We start from the raw sequence: 17195 nt of genomic DNA, 5'->3' as shown, positions 1-17195 counted from the left end.
AAAACATGGTTCTGAAACGCTCCAAAAAAAAGGCGGTACGCCCACTGCCGTTCTCCTTTGTTTTGAATGGTGAGATGAGTCTGGGATCTAGCTAATCTTTTAGAATTCCTACTATTTTTTACAACTGTCATATTTTATTAAATCACGTAGATTTAAAAAACTTAATTGTATAAGTAATTATTATAGTATAATAGTAAGGATCAGTCAAAAATATTCCAAAACTAAAAGAGATTTTATTTTATGACTTATGTGTTTCACGTAAAAAAGAAGTATTACTACTAAAGGATTTGGCTTACAGGTAACAATCTTTTAATAAACCTGGAGAAAACTAAGCTTATGCATTTTTACCAGAGAAAACTACCAGATCACATTAATGTAAGCCATGACGGAAAGGTGGTTGAAACCACTAATGTCACTCGCTTTCTTGGACTATTGATTGACAGCAATCTGTCCTGGAAATTCCATGTAGACCATGTATGTAAGAGAATGAGTAAAGCTGCGTACGCCCTTCATAAACTTTCACGTACTACAAATCTAAAAACACTCACTGCTTATCATGGTAATGCAGCTTCGATACTACGATATGGAGTTATATTCTGGGGCAACTCCACAGATAAAGATAAGGTATTCAAAGCTCAAAAACAGTGCATTCGAGCAATGTTTAATTTAAGAAGCACTGATTCATGTCGACCATACTTTATCAAAAACAGTCTATTAACATTTCCTTGCTTGTACATTTATGAGATACTACTATTGGTAAAAACAAATCCAAATTTATTTAAAACAATGACCGATGTCACTTTAAGACTAGGTCGCAACAGAGACAGGCTGTTCACTGAGCGCTACAACACTACGCTCTTAACTAAGAGTATTGTGTGTATGGGCCCTAAGCTGTACAACAAACTGCCTTACAATATAAGATGTCTTGACATTATTAAATTTAAAAATGAACTGAATTGTATTCTCCAAAAAAAATGTTATTATACAATTAATGACTACCTAAATGACATTTTATAATTTATTATATAACTAAATGAATGACTATTATTGTATGACTATTTAATTATTACATTGCTATTATTGTGTTATCTCAGTTTGAACTTAATTTATATAAATTTGCATGAATTCTATAGTGTAGGTAATCCAAAAAGTTGTACGTACTGTATAGTGCAAAGCATGGAGAACTAATATTTTTGTAACACCATTTTATTTACCCATGTTTACAATAAATGAATTTTTATCTTTTAACTTTTATCTTTTAAAGGAAAGTACTAACAATTTTGCTAGAAAAGGGTCATTTTTCCCTGACTTTCCAGGTGGCCCATCAATTTCACTGACTTTCCCTGACCACCTAGAGCTTCCCTGACTTTTCCCTGACTTTCCCTGACTTTCCATATAGTGGACACCCTGCAAAGCTTTTATAACAACTTGATAAGTATACCTAACTGAATTATTTTAATATGCTGGGTTTTGATTTTCACATAGTCTTCTTAAAAGCGATTGTCGGTTATTTTCAGAGTTGTTATGGTTCGAATTCTTCTGACTTCGCGGGAATATTTAGGTACTTACCGTGGACCTCTTTGATTTTGCCCACCTACATCCCGTATTTAATCGTATATTTACAGAGGAAGGTAAAAGAAACAAAAGCTTAAATTGATTCAATATTTTATTTCCATTGCTCCAAAATATACACAATGACAAAATATTGTTAACCTGAGTTGTATTCACATTTGCGATGTCTTTATGGTGTTTGAATTTCATAGGTGATTACACGAAGATATTGAATAAAGTATCAGAACCTCAAAATGAGGCAGCCGGGCCGCGGCCGCCTCTTCTACTATATGCTGCGGTAAATTACTAAATTCACGGTTCCTACATTAAAATATAATATTTACAAATAAAACTTTAAAAGGAACGCTTTGCAAACATTCAACAAACTTGAGATCGTCTTAACGTAAAGATGGTATAAAATTTCCAAAAAAATCTAAAGAACGAAACGCTGATACTTGTTTAGGCTCCACAGGCGAATATTTACAACTATACAATAAAAATATCGAATTGCGTTTTACAGCTTCCGTAAATAAATAACAAATTGAATTTACGTCTAAAATCATCGTTAATAGACAAAACAATAAAAATAATTGCATTCAACAAAGCTACGATAACAAATTTAATATAAATTAATCATAATAAGAAATGTACAATTTATACAAAGCTAAAAGAATCACTTTTAATATTATCACTGCAATGTAAGTTAGTATACATTAACTAAAGACGTACCTATTGTAGCTTAGTGCGTACTCGGTTACTGTTCATGTTTTAGGATTATTGCATTCGATATTTACAATTCAAAAAACCATTCGATTCAAAAATATAAGCCTTCAATTAAATATATTTACCAATGTCTACTTCGTTCATTGCCGAATTAATGTAATAGAAAAGTATAAGGTAACTTTAATTCATAAACGTATAAGTTCGTAAGTGTACAGTTGTGCATAAGAGTTGAACTTTCTAGAATATTCTAGATTTCTAGAGAACTATTTGCGAAGGCAAGTAGATAATGTATGCTTCTTGTTTTCCATACAATTATAATTTATAATTATTCAGATACCCGAGTAATCTTATCTCTTCCTAATACCTTAATTAAATGGTGTTACATTGTGGTCATAGTTAATCCCGCGGGAACATTATCTCTAACTTAGAACTACGTAAGCCGGTTCGACTTAGCTAAATCTCATTTCATTATGTAGTTACTAACTAACAGTAGCACTATTTATTATTATATTATGCTTCATATTTGCACTTTGAATGTCTGTAATATGGTGGGCAGCGCCACGCTCCGGGACAGTAGTTCGGGACTACACAGGGAGTGCCACTAGGGACTAGTGGCGCGCTAGCACCACGGCTTCTATAATATAGAATGTCATAATATACATTTCCTTGATATGGTGTTGAGTTTCGTTGATCACGTCATCCTTGCATTCATTCCGTCACCATACCGACCTTTCTTGCTTCGTCTCATTTCATAATATGTCACTTTCATAATCATTTCTTTGGCATTATTTAGTGAGCTAAGTCCATATAATTTTGACTAATAAATTTTCGATTTCAGTAATAACATTTTTTTCTAATCAAAATATTTAAAGTGTATTGCACTATTTTTAACAAATCGTCTGCTCTTTAACTTGTACATAATATGTCTATATTTTTAATATGATACACCTATTTCGTTACAATCTGCAATATTGTATTATTATGAACGTCTCGTGTGTATGTATAGAATAATGACTTGAGTATTACATGTAATAATTAAAGATGTTAGATATTTGTGACCTAATCTATTCAGTCAGTTGAATGAATCAAAAAAATAGCCTCTCTCTGTAGCGGCGAGTGGCTCGGGCGCGTTTAGGGGCGCTCACAGCAGACCGGGGGCGCTGGCGGCTGTGCGGGGGCGCTGGCGGCTGTGCGGGGGCGCTGACGGCTGACCAGGGGCGCTCACAGCGCGCGCAGGTCGGGCGCGGAGTGCCGTCACACGTGCGACTCGAGCGGCGCGCGCGGCGGCGGCGGCCACGCGCCCGCGGTCAGGTCGGGGCTGGACGTGCGCGTGTGGCGCGCGCTCCAGCCGTCCTTGTCGAAGTCCTTGGTCCCGCCCACCGTGTGCCGCCGCTTGATGCCGCGCTCCGGCATGCCGTTCTTGCGCTTGAGCTTGGTGGAGCGCCACGCCGCCTCGCGCCGCCGCACCGCGTTCCACTCGCCCTTCTCCAGCTTGCAGGGCGAGCCCTTCCCGAGCGAGTCGGAGCGGTGCAGGCGCGGCGCGGGGCGCGGGGCGGCGCGCGACAGCGACTCGGAGCGCTTGAGCTTGGCGTCGGCGTCGGGGCGGCGCGGGACGCCCTCCAGGCTGCGCTTGCCGCACTCGGGGTTGGACAGGCGCAGTGCGCGGCCCACGTACTGGTCGTTGTCGGCGCGGTCGGAGGCCTGCGAGCGCGTGTCCACGTCCTTGTCGGAGTCGGGCGCGCGGGGGGCGGGCGGCGCGGCGGGGGCGGGGGCGGGCGCGGCGCGGTTCTCCTTCTCCGAGTCGTCGGGGTCGGAGCGGCGCGGCCAGGGCTCGTCGCTGGAGCTGGAGGAGGCGCGGTGGTCGCGCGCCAGCCAGGCCGCCTTGAGCTCGCGCGCGCGCGGGCCGGGGGGGGAGCCGCCGGGGGGGGAGCCGCCTCCACTGGACGAGCGCGACGACGCGTCCTCCTCCTCGTCCGCGTACGGGATGCTGGCGTCGTCCAGCGGGGACGCGTTGTTCAGCGTGCGCAGCTTCGCGTCGAACGTGCTGGTCAGCGACGACACCAGGTCGCCCGCGCCTGCAACACACAACCCGTCACTACTACTACTCACGGCCACGTCACACGATGTACAAACAGACGATATATCGAAAGCGTGTTAGGATGTCGTCTGCGGTTTAGTGGGTGAAGTATGTACGTTGATGAGGTGGTATACATATGTACAGCGCGGGCAAGCGTTAGTCGTCGAACAAACAACACGCACGCATACATTCCTATACCTTCGAGTGTGGACTAAACAAAGGGATTGCTGTGTCTACTCTTGGCGTCAGTACTGCAAACCTAGTGGACCAGACAGTTTATGCTGAGTACACGGATTATTATGGTGGTAATGTAACAGACAGGTGAGGGTACGTAATGGGTAAGGGACTACACTAATACAGGCTCAACTCAACGTACCGTCTATTGAGAAGTTTGTGAGTGTGTGCGTGTGCCGCGTCATTTCTTGCCGATTGCGACTCATAGCGACCATTGCCTCCATCTCCAATCTGAAATTACATAAAATACTTCTTTCATTTCGGTGAAATAATCTACAATTAAGTTAGAGTTCAGCTTTTTAACGCATCATGCTTAAAAAAATATCTATAATATTTCATAAGTAGTCATCTTTAGTTCGTTCTCATTGCTCATTGAATATTCAATTATTTTTTAATCAAACAGCAAAATGAACTCACTTGTTACCCCCATCCCGATACCGCGGGTGCGGCAACCCATCATACTCCGCCAGCGACGTAGTAAGATGCGGCGGCGGCGACGTCGGCGGCGACGCCTGCTTGTCCGGCTCGGCCCACTTCTTGCTCTCGCTCGTGGTCTTAGTACGGGGCTTGCGCTGGATCTTGCGGTTCGCCGCGGAGATGATAGAGCTGACTATGTCTCGGGTTGACACGTCTTTGCCTGCAGGGTTGTAAATTAAGGATAGTTAGGTATTTACAGGTAAGTGCTGCAGGTTTGAGACTGCATTGTTGAAGCTGAATAGTTTGTCTCAAAATCTTTCAGGAACGCCTTAGTGGGCTGTGTGATGTGATGTTATAATTAATCCACGTTGTTTCTACTTTCATACCGATAACTAACAGACTTTTATATTTATTCTGCGCAGGAGATTACTATGATTGCGGCATTGGCCGGATCCGCCTTCTTGTGGGTGTGTAGGCATCCAGGCCATGATACTTATAAATTTAAACTAACAAACAGCACATTCGACTCACTCTCTTCACGTAATGTATAAGTCCTTACAAATGTAACCTATCAAACAGCGCACTCACCCTCGATCTTCTTCACATTGTGTATCAGCAGGTCCCTAGAGGGCGCGGGCGCGGGCGCGAGCTCGTCGGACGCGGGCGGCGGGTCCAGTGGCGGCTCCCGGCCCGTGTCTTCTTCCTCGAAGTACCAGTCGTACTGGGGAGAGAAGGGGGGGGGGGGGTTATTGCATGATGTATTGGAATTTAAAACGGTGTAAAAAGGGTGCAGATTGAGGGACTGAGGGAGGGTTATGTAAAAATTTGGTGTCTTACTGCCAGTTCCAATAACTCTATCTACCGATGGCTGGTAGTTACTTTCATACAATTTTGACACATTATACCAGTCATCAGTAGACAGTTATTGAAACTGGTAGGGTATGCTTGGGTGGGCCAACAATGAGCCAGATAACTAGGAAAAGGTTAAAGTCATAGTATGGTGGCACTTGGAAAGACGGGCCTATGGACAGCGGTGGGTTTGTGGAGGGATAGTTTTAGTTAAGGGGGACATGTCCAATTATTTAAAAAAATTATTTCAAAGAATACTCACATGCTTAAGAAAAGACTCGATAATCCGGCACTGGCTGCTCATATCATTAACCATGGCCATCATATCGTCGCTGGCGCCGCGCACCAACGTTGGCCCAAACACGATGGCCAAATTCCTGGCTTCCATCTTGTTGAACTCGGAATGTTTGACGACGCGGCGCAGGTGCTCGACGAGGTACTTGAGCGTCTCGTAGTGTGCCGGGGGTAGGGCGTGCACGAGGCGTCGCAGCTCGCGCGCGCGCTCCGGGGAACGGTCTGCCGCTGGGATAGGGGGATAGACGGTTAGAATTGCGGTTTATTTATTTATAAAATATAGAATAATAACAAATAAACAAAGCAGGCTTATTTTCATCATATTTGATGTTCAAAACAGTTGGTTTTTTTCTACTTTATAAATGTCGCCGCAAGGTCGTTGGGAGCTATAAGTGCATACAAAGCATTATTTAATTTCCTCCCTTCAATTTCAGCTAGTTCTTGTGGCGGATGTTCCTGTAGACTCGATTCAACAAAGCTGAATGCCACTATTAGGTACGACTCTTCGTCACAATGTACCCCATTTTTCCTCACTCATATACTAACTCAACTCTTACAAATAAGTCGAAGGGTTATGCAGATATTACCATCACTAAAACACTCACCAATAAACAGCGGATAAAGCTCAGTAGTCAACAGCGGGTCGGGCAGCCGCCTCAGATAGTTCTTCAACAGACTGGACGCGACGTGCACGTCGGCCCAGCGCGGGTCGTCATCTGGAGGGGGCTCCCCGCGGTCCAGGGCCGCTGCCAGCGCCGCCACGCCCGCCGCGTTGCCGGGCACGCGGTACACGCCTACTGTGCGGAGGCCGTATGCCTGTGGGATAAGGGTTGGATTTGTACTTTTTCCGTGACTGTGACCAGATTGCAACTAGCGTGATGCAAGCATGGGAAATCCGGGATACAAAGTAGCCTGTGTGTTAATACAGGATGTTAGTCCCAGAGAAGGACGGACTTCATTTCAAGTGTAATGCAACTGCATTCAAACTAAAAATTGCAGTTGGATTGACGTTGAAATACAGTCCGTCTGTTCTAGACAGAGGAGCTTTAGCTTCCTGTATACCAAATTTCATGAAAATCCGGCATTTAGATTATAGGCCAATCAAAATATCGGGTAATAATCTTAAATATGTATCTGAATACTGCAAAAATTACTACAAAACTTTACTAACCTCAACAGCAGAAGCGGGCAGCGTGACGGCTTTAGGCACCAGCGGACTCGCGGCGTCGGACGGACACCTCTCCAATGGCGCCCCCAGCCAGCCCGTGGGCGCGGGGGCGCTGGGCGCGCCGCCGCCGTGCATGCGGCGCAGCTGCTTCGCCATGCGCCCCTTCCACGTCTTGTTCTTGGGGGAGGAGGGCAGCGTGGGTGTCGGCGGACCTGTGTGACAGATGTGGGGTTAATATTGGATTATTCATTCTTAGAAACACACTTTTGTACCTGTTTGTATTCACAAACCGTTAATGTTTGAATAAATACGGCGGTTCGTTCTGGGGCTCTAGTACAAGTTTTGCAATTTATGTAAACGAAAAAAGTTTTGGTTTTCTTCTGTCACCTGCCAAAAGTTTTATGATAGTTTCCACTAGAAGCACCACTTTGTATGTGAGAAAACCGTCATTGGAGAAAACTGAAACTTTTATAGTTTCCGACGAACTATCAAACCTGTACTAGACGGGCTGACGGCATCAAATCGATTCAATAAAATATTATAGGTATTTCGATTGTACACTGTACGATTTTAAATTAGATCCTGTGGAGGTAACAAACTTTTGTGAATAAATGTTACGGTTAAATTCACAACCAAAATTATACACTGACTTGTTTTTATTGAACTTCCAAAGCGAAAGCGGAGCATAAATACCGGCACTAAAACAATATTGATGAAGAAATTGAATTAAGCCAAGTGTGGGCGTTAAAATTGCTTTGTCCGAGATTCGGAACACCGTCTCAGTGTCGGCATATAATCGCAAAAAATCACTTTCACTGCAACACACATAATCGACGATTACTCATAAAGGAAACAAAATTCACTTTTATCTTGCAACATCTAATACTTTGTTTATTTATCCCGTCGGCTCGCTGCACTCGACGGATGATGGAATTTTTTAGATGGATAATCTCATTTCACAACGCTATTTCGATTCTTAGAACTGAAGAGATATTGCATTTCATAAACTGAGCATGTCTAATCCTACGAAATTTTCCATAAACTTGTCTATAACAGTACTGAAAATGCAAGGCGCTCACTGTTTTATTACACCTACCTACGTACCGCACCGTACCTATACTTAGGTGAAATAGGTAAGTTGCAGAAGTTATGCTTCTCTGCCGAAGAACCGATAACTGTTGAGTTAGAATTAGTTCTCGACTTGAGACTACCCTCCAGCCCTCACCGACGATCTTGACAGATAACTGGTAATAGCTGATGTATGATTTTTTGGCATAAATGTCCAGTACTTAGTGCAAAATAGTTAGAAATATGTGTAAAAGTCTAGACAATAAGTATTACTATGATTGATTACTAACCAGTCGGCGACCTATTCCGGCCGATCTTCTTGGTGCGCTGTGGCGGTAGCGGCGAGGCGTCGGCGGGGGGCGCGGGCAGCGCGGGGGGCGCGGGGTCCGCGGGCGGGGGCTCCGCCGAGTGCCGCCGCAGCGCCGCCAGCCAGCGCTGGGCGTCCGCTGGACCTTCCGCCTGGGGGTTATAAGGGAATCATGAGTACAAAAGCTAGTGTTGAAGATCGTACGATGAGGTAAGTCAGTATTCTGTAAGCATAGCGTGCCTATACTTACAGATTTTTGTATGGGTAATTTGGACAGTAGGATTGAAAATACTCACTATTCAATATTACAATACGAGAAATTATAACAAATGTTACATATTGTTATTTGGTTACAGACATTACAAGAACATTTTTTGAAACAGACAGTAAGTAAATGGAAAAAAGCTCTTCTGAAACGCGCATGGTGAAATGACGCTAATTGGCGGTTAGGTTAATTAGACCTCGTTAGTTTGGTATGAGCCATGCATCACTCTAAAATTCCGTTTAAATTTTACGTTGACCTATTCAAATCTTGAAGATGTTTTGTATTTGAATAGGTGACCAGAACATTGCAGAGGCTGTTTCTAACATTACAAATAAACTTATGGTGACAATTATGGTCAAGTGTACACACCTGCAACAGCAGTTCCCCAGCCGCGGTGGTGACCCGGACGACATGCTTCCGCTTGGTGTAGTCATCAGCTAGGGCTGCCAGCGAGTAGCGCACGTCCAGAGCGTCCCTGGAGCCTGTCTCCGCGCCCGAGCCCGACCCGCTCACTGCGCCGGGGCTCTGGAATGAAGAGAGAATACGTTAGAGATATAGAAGAGGGATATAGGATACACAGGACATCAAGGGATTTTCGGACCTTCTTCTTTTTCTTCGTACCTAAGGCCTAAGGTAGGGGCTGACTGCTAGGGTGCGCCGTAACTATATAAGGGACGGGTGATACGTCACTTAATGAGGCTCCTTTTGTGCTCTAAGACAGGTGGTCGTAAGTTATGAGGGCCGTGGTTAGCAAACTGACGAAAGGAGGACGGTGTCATAACAACTCGCTTAAGGATACATTATGAGGCTCATTAGCTGGTAGCCTAAAACTGAAAGGCGCTTTGTCTCTGCCTTGAATAGACATTTTGATGTCGCAAGTGTCGACAAACCGTGTGAGCACCACTGCGCCTGTACACGGAACTGAAACGCTAAAATTCCGGTTCGCTTTCGCAGCCATAATTACCAAAACCTTTCAAAACTAGAGATACGAGCAGTCGGTAGGTACCTATAATGTTTCTAAAACCTTTATTATCTTTTCTAAAGTTGAGACATTAATCAAAGTTGTGCGAAGACGCTTTGGTGGCCTAGTTAGCAGCTCATGATCTCACTTGCTCTGCCTACAAGCCTGCTAGTGTCGGCTTCTAGCGAGTAGGCCGTCTTATTTACATAAACATTCATTACACGGACTGCGGTTAATGAGGATTATATTAATACTAATCTTCTGTAGAATGCCCACATACGGTATACTTAAGGAAGAAAAGGCTGTATCTACCTAAGTACTTAAAATAGATTTAGCAGGTGATTCAATGAGCAACACGGTACGGCACGTTAATTCAAATTAAAACAGCGGAGGTCGATGAAGGAAATTGAAAGTGCAAATGCGGTCGCATCTTCCGCTTTCTGCGCCGCTCGGTCGTGGTTCATGCTCCAGGGAGCCCCTTCCTTCCATTGCGTGTCTAATCATAGATTCTGCATCTCTTCGATTAGGGACGCCACTTCACGAGGCGCGGAAGTCACGCTCTACCTTCTCTCTTATCAATTCTCCAATCGCTAGCAGAACATAAACAATATAGCATTCAGCCACTTCAAGCGTCTGAGTTTAGATTACCAAATTCGTCGTGTTTTTTACGCCGGCGGTCGTAACCTCTTGACAAACCTCCTCGGACACAATTAGCGGGTCAGTGGGTGACGCAACCGGCGCACGCGCACGCCGCACACAATCAACAGAGCATCCCGATATGTGGGGCGGCGAAAAATGCAAGTTGCCGGCACGCTTGTTAGCGTAGAAAGTAAACACTATTTCGAAGCTGGTAATTGACCGTATTCCTCCTCCATGGCGTCTAGGCGCTCGGGGCTACGGGTCTGTAATAATACGTTGCTTTCAGGTCAATTGCCTACACCTTTCAATAATAATAATCGTAATTGTCCGTATGTTGTGACGCCCCCGTGAAGCCTGCTCGGCGGTCGAACAACTTTATATGTGGAATCTTTATTGGTTCGATGTGAAGTTAATTGATTAATGGCCCGAGGAGCTTTTAAGCCACTTTACTTGCAATCCTATTGACTAGCGCAGTAGTGCAGTAGGTATGTGTGTCGCAGGTGAAATCTTGGGCTTTGTTGTAGGAGAAATAGAGTCTTAATTTAACTCACTCAATTAGATTTCTAAATAACTGCTTATGTTTTAACAGTGTACAAGTGCCGCTACACATCTACAGTTTATTACAAGATACTCTTACTCGTAGAGACTTTTAGTGTTTTCGTTCGTAGCAAACCAATATCACTGCAATACTCGTATAATTGAATTCATTTGTTATGGCATTGGCGAGAAACTATTCTGAGACGCCTTTACTACGTTTTCAGCTGTAGTACAAGAGAGCAGCCAATCCAATTGTCCAATCAGTGCAATAAATTGCAGGACTGAAATAGACCGAGTGTCGGCGCTGCGTAGTGGCGGCTCCTTGGACGTGACAACAACGACGATCAACAACAGGGGAGCTTACCAATATATCAGTGTACCAGAGCGTCATGACTTGGCTGGCATCCACATCGTCACAGGTTCAAGCCCTGGTCATTGTCATTGCGCCGGCGCAACACTACACTCAAATTGTAAGCCGGTGTCTCGGTGCAACATTGGGGTAAGCCCCGCAAAGAGGGCAATCGACGTTGAAGACGCGACGCACTGAACTGTTTCTCTTTATTGCCATTACACTGTTTCTGGACGCAACACTTGACTAATATTTTTTATTAGTTGTTACGATGCGCGTGTGGCGGCGGCGGCGGGCGGCGCGCGCGGGCTCGGCGGCAGGACTGCTGGGAGAAAGCTCGCAGACTCCGCGCCGTCTGCCAAATCTCCGTTTTCACGGTTCGGAAATTGATGGCTTTTTCCGGACGACCCGGCCGGGACAATGACAACAACTTTCGTTCAAATTTTTCTCCGTCCGCACCGATACTTATTGTAATACTTTTCGGGATGTTAACCTACTTTTCGTTATACTTATGGTAACTTTTATTGTTCCGTGTCGGATTCAACATGTTGTCGACACATTTTAATACTCACAGATTTGAAAACACATCTTTACGAGTTGCAGATGAGTTGTATTGAGCCTTGTGAGCAGATGACAAATAAAAGTAAAAATTATCATGTTATGCAACATTCGTTATTACTATAAACGACTGAGCATTCATTTTAAGTGTATTGAGCCCTGTCCCTTGCTGTGGTATAGAAACCGCGTCGTCGCCGCTGCGGCTACGATTCGTTATGCGTCGATCGCGTGAAAATCTGAATTAGAGGTACCCGCACTTTCCTTTTCCTTAGATTGCCTCTGATGGAAGATCATCTTCCGGCAGGGTTGTCAAACGTATCAATGGTTAAGTATCTAAATATTGATTTCTGGGCACTCCCTTCAGAGTTTAGTGAAGAAATTATAATATGATTCGACTGTTTTTAGTTCATAATATTATTATATTGAAAGTTATAGTAGGTACCTAAATTCACCACAGAATTCTTTAGTTGGTTCGTTCATAGTGTCTAGAATAGACGTGTAAAGTAAAAATATAGGTACATATTGATATAACATTTTTATAATGTACTAGCTGTTCCCGCGAGCTTCGCTTCGCCTTAAAAAGTTTTCCCGTGGGAATTCCGGGATAAAAAGTAGCCTATGTTCTTTCTCAGGGTCTAGACCATATGTATAGTACCAAATTTCATTCAAATCCGTCCAGTAGTTTTGGCGTGAAAGAGTAACAGACAGACAGAAGGACAGACACAGTTACTTAATATTAGTTAGGATAGTTAGGATGTACCACAACAAATTATAAATACTGTAGTGTAATACTTATAATAGCATCTCAACACGAGCTTAAACAGCCGATGACACTGATGGATCTTCGAGAACGGATCACGTGTCTCCTGTAACGATATTTCTCGCCAACATTCACTGAATAAGTTTCCCGAAATAATTACACTACTTTTCAAACTTTTCCTGACTCAATCGTCACTCGACTTACGAGAATCGCCTTCGTTATATTTAATAAGAATTTATTTCTGAGGGTAAACTGGAGTAAAATGTACAGACATAAAGTATTTTTTTCAGGTTAATTTTTGAGATGTGTGTGTCCCGCAGCCTGTGTTTTTTTTATTTATGTTTTTTACCTGTTGGTATCGTTAAAAAAAATGATTATTTTTGTCTATTTATATTCACCTGCGTGGCAAATGCGTGGACAGGTGACAACCCTGAATGGCCAACTGGAGTTATTGACCCTTGTCGAGTAGTTTTCGCGCTTTCAGTCGCTGAGTGAGCGTAATCCGGTGAAATTTTTACTGAATCAATGTATCTTCGTTTGGATGAGCGTCAAATAAAACGTTAGATGAATTGAGGTGTCGCACAATGCTTTAAACTGATATTAATTTAATGTTAAGCGTAAAATTTCTTCATTAATATTAACTACCATAGTCATCATCAGTAAATAAATTTCCACTTTTGGAAATGGGCGTCTATAGGTACATCACTGTTGCTATTCCTGTATACAGGCACGCTACCTGGTACCATGCATGTCCTGTTGTCCCTGTCTGTAGGACTAACGATGAGCTAACTTCGTGGTAATCCATTAGCCACATCACCCGTCAATACTTGCATATTCATTACATTACTTGCAAGCCCGCCATTGTCGAAGGCAATAATTTGTCTCCGCGGTAGTAAAGTCTCATTCGTTTCCTATTTCCGTTCAATTTGCATTCACAGGTTACGCAATCTATTCTGTGATCGTGTTAATGCCGATCACGAGTCTGTGTTCAGGGATTATTCAGATATTATGGTAATTAATTTCGAATAAGCCGGTGGGGTAGGTAATGTTCGTTTTTACGTAACACTGTTTTGAACAGTATTGTCTAACGAATAAGCGGACCAAGTACTTCCTAAATAATTAAATTGTTACGTGATACCTGGCTGAAAATTATTTTTACCATACCACCATTATTTAAAATTTACAATTTATTTTGTGAGAATACACTGAACAAGTATTAGCTTGGGAATGACCCGACACTTTTAAGTTGAGATAGACAGCAAAAGTATTACATAGCTGAGTGACTCAGCAGTTTTGTGAGTGATAGAACAATATCGCCAAAAAGTGCTATTGAACTTACGATACTGTAATAATAGTGAGTCAGGGCGTTGCATAAGTGTTCATTTCAAAAGGTGGTCCAGTACTTGACAACGACCCACACTAATAATTTTAAAGGAAAAAGTGTGTCAGTCTGGTTTTTAATTATAGGTCGCTGGTCCGAAAAGTGACTGCCAGTCGAACTCTGGGAAAAGACCTATCTATGTCGTATAGATAGGTCTTGTACCTATTTACTTATTTTTTTGTTTAAGTAATAGTGCAATATAATCTAGCATGGAGAGTAGTATCATCTCATAGTTGTGTAGGTTTGTATCTATAAATAAATATCAATAAAAACAACAATGCAGTTTTTTTTCGTTTAAATTGTCACGAAAAACTTTTAGTATTTTTTAGATTGAAGTAGCAATAAGTAATGAGAGTGGATGAAGAGAGTAAGTATATACCTAGGTACCTACCTATAAAATGAATAGTGTTAGAAATGACTCATGGGTGGACAGTCAGAGTTTTTTATTGAGTAACTACCTACCAAGTGACACACTGTATTTTTTTACTCACAAGCAATTCTCTGTATAAGTAGGTACATACTCAAACAAATAGCCATAATTTCGGCCGGCGCCAACCGAAAATAACCCAATTTATTTCGGTTACATTACATTACATAAGGGGCGAGAGTAAATAATCAGACATGGACACACACCATGCTGAGCGCGTCATGCTTGCGTCAAACATTCATATTTGGGTCACAACCCCATTTCTTTAACTCCCATACGATGGCCGATTCTACTATACCAGCTCTGTATGTAGTTCTCAAACTGCACGGAAAGGTGCAATGACTAACATGGTGGCATTTCGTTAAGCTTTCAATGTTAAGTGGAATTGAGACCTTCTATATTTACAATTTCAAAAATAGGTTAGTAATATTAACTGAAATATTGCATAATTGAGTTAAAAGTTCAATTGATAGCGGCGCGGTATACAGAGAAAGGAGTTGCAAAACATAAAAATAATAATCTTGTAGATTGTAATTGCCCTAATTCTGTTGATAAACTTAAAACATAATTTTAGTTACCTAATTAGGATAAAGCCTGTTCCAAATATGGACCTGAGTGTTCGGCCTGATAATTTCGCAAAAACGCAAAAATATAAATTTTGTGTTAATTAATGCACATAATATGTAATTATGTCTAATATCTGTCCGGAAGAAATCTGTTTGAGCGATAAGACCGCCTATTGTACCTATGCCTACGTATAAGTTAATTTTGTAACTTTGAGTGGTCTTGTGTACGAATAATTCATCCTTTCTACATTTATATGTATTATACGTAAGTAGCGATTAAGCTATAAATATCTGAATTAGTTTATCGGCAACATGTTAACATGTGTGTTTCTTGCGGGCCGGCGGCGGCGGCGGTGGCTGCGCTCGCGTGGGACACGGAAACGCTTCAGTGGTTTCCGACCGAGCGGAAACTGTACCGATATACGGGAACTTGCCTGTCTGTCTGTATTGAAACTGATTTTATATGTATATTATCAATTATCGATACATTGCCATATAAGTACGTAGTTTCAGTATAAATTCGTAACAGCAGGTAGCTAGATTTAAAGACCCATATCCATTAAGTGTTTTGAATTAAATTGATATTAATTCATATCACAAAAAACGACCTATAACTATAAACTTGTAACTAGAAAGGTCCCTGAACCAATATCAGTTCAGTTAAGACATCATTGGTTATGTATATAACCATATATATGGTTTTCAAGATATAAGTTTAAGAAGGGTAACCGAGGTGAGGGACCTGGGAGTCCACCTCGACAGTGAATTATCGTTCCGGAGACACTACGATATAATTACAGCAAAAGCATATAAGATGCTGGGTTTTATTTTTAGACAGAGTAAAGATTTTAAAAGCCCCACCACTCTTATCTTGCTTTTTAACTCTTTTGTTAGGTCCATACTTGAATATGCATCGACGGTATGGAACCCTCAATACCAAAATCACATATATAATATTGAAAGAATACAAAATAAATTCATTAAACGTTTAAAATATAAATTTAAAAATTTCGATACCAACTCTTTTCTTTCACTTGAAACCCGCCGTGACATGAGAGACCAGATGTTTTTGCACAAAATTATCAACAACCATATTGACAGTCCATACCTACTTGGTAAAATGGCTTTGTACTGTAAAGGCAACTCCCGCCATCCAAAGACCTTTGTTATTAAAAACTGTAGTAGTAACTATACTAAAAACCGCTTCGCTATAAGAGCTTGCGAAAGTACAATAAATCACATCATAAAACTGATATATTTAGCGAAAATCTCATTAATTTTAAGAAAAAAATTATTACTAACTTAAAAATAGCGTAGTAGTAGATTTGTCTGTGAGTAACTTATCATATAAATACATAGTACATGGGTAATATACCTAATTATATAATTATTATATAAGTACCTAATTATATTGTTGATTGTTAACTTCTTAACTTTATGCATCTTAAGCAGTTCAGTGATGTTCTGAGTATTTAGTAAAAAAATAGGTGTGAAAACTTTATTGGCTTGTGTGTAAACCTTATGTTAATTTATAATATGTAATAGTATAAGCTGTTTGTTTTCCAAATAAAGAAAATTAAATTAAAAATTAAATTAAAATGTATATGAGATTATTTGTGATGTAGTAGGTATGTTTAGTATATTGGATTAAAATTAAAACATCTTTATTACAATACGAATATTGTTAATTGTCAAGTGTGATGAATCACCTCCGACACACCCATTAGAAATGCAACACAAAACACATTATGAAATGCGCTAAATATTAATATAACATCACTAATGCAATTGGCAATAGACCCGTCGGACCGTCTGCGTCCCACTCCCATGAATGATTCCTTCACTATTGCACATGTGGGCGGCTTGTTACTCACTTGACCCAATGTATCATCCCATAAGTAAGTTTATTTTTAAGTCAAAAAATATTTTTTCAGCTAATAATGTTATAAGATAATGGTTTTAAATTTTAAACAAAAGCAATGGAAATGAATTTAATTATTAGCGAAAATTGGGTCAAAACACAAGGTTCGCAGGGTTAGACGGCGAACGAGTCATCGACCCCGG

At 41.6% G+C, this 17195-nt stretch overlaps 1 protein-coding gene across 7 annotated transcripts in view; it reads right to left on the bottom strand.

Annotated features, from left to right (window-relative positions):
- Positions 1 to 1648: 1648 nt before the first annotated feature.
- The window catches only part of LOC105394631 (rho GTPase-activating protein 23), a 277190-nt gene continuing 261643 nt past the window's right edge, over positions 1649 to 17195 (bottom strand). For 6 of the 7 annotated variants that reach the window (XM_048623383.1, XM_048623381.1, XM_048623386.1 and 3 more), the window contains 9 exons: positions 9323 to 9478; positions 8672 to 8840; positions 7317 to 7525; positions 6751 to 6961; positions 6114 to 6373; positions 5591 to 5723; positions 5003 to 5222; positions 4728 to 4816; positions 1649 to 4349 (listed from right to left, as the gene is read on the bottom strand). In XM_048623383.1, the coding sequence (XP_048479340.1) occupies positions 3529 to 4349; positions 4728 to 4816; positions 5003 to 5222; positions 5591 to 5723; positions 6114 to 6373; positions 6751 to 6961; positions 7317 to 7525; positions 8672 to 8840; positions 9323 to 9478 (2268 nt within the window). In that variant the 3' untranslated portion in view covers positions 1649 to 3528. Of the gene's footprint in view, positions 4350 to 4549; positions 4611 to 4727; positions 4817 to 5002; positions 5223 to 5590; positions 5724 to 6113; positions 6374 to 6750; positions 6962 to 7316; positions 7526 to 8671; positions 8841 to 9322; positions 9479 to 17195 lie in introns of all 7 variants that reach the window. The other variant, XM_048623385.1, reaches the window with a different exon arrangement.

This window comes from Plutella xylostella, chromosome 10, assembly GCF_932276165.1.
Source record: "Plutella xylostella chromosome 10, ilPluXylo3.1, whole genome shotgun sequence".
In the NCBI taxonomy this organism is placed as follows: domain Eukaryota; kingdom Metazoa; phylum Arthropoda; class Insecta; order Lepidoptera; family Plutellidae; genus Plutella; species Plutella xylostella.
The sequence above is the reverse complement of the archived record's forward strand: the minus strand, read 5'-3'. Positions and strand labels throughout refer to the sequence as shown.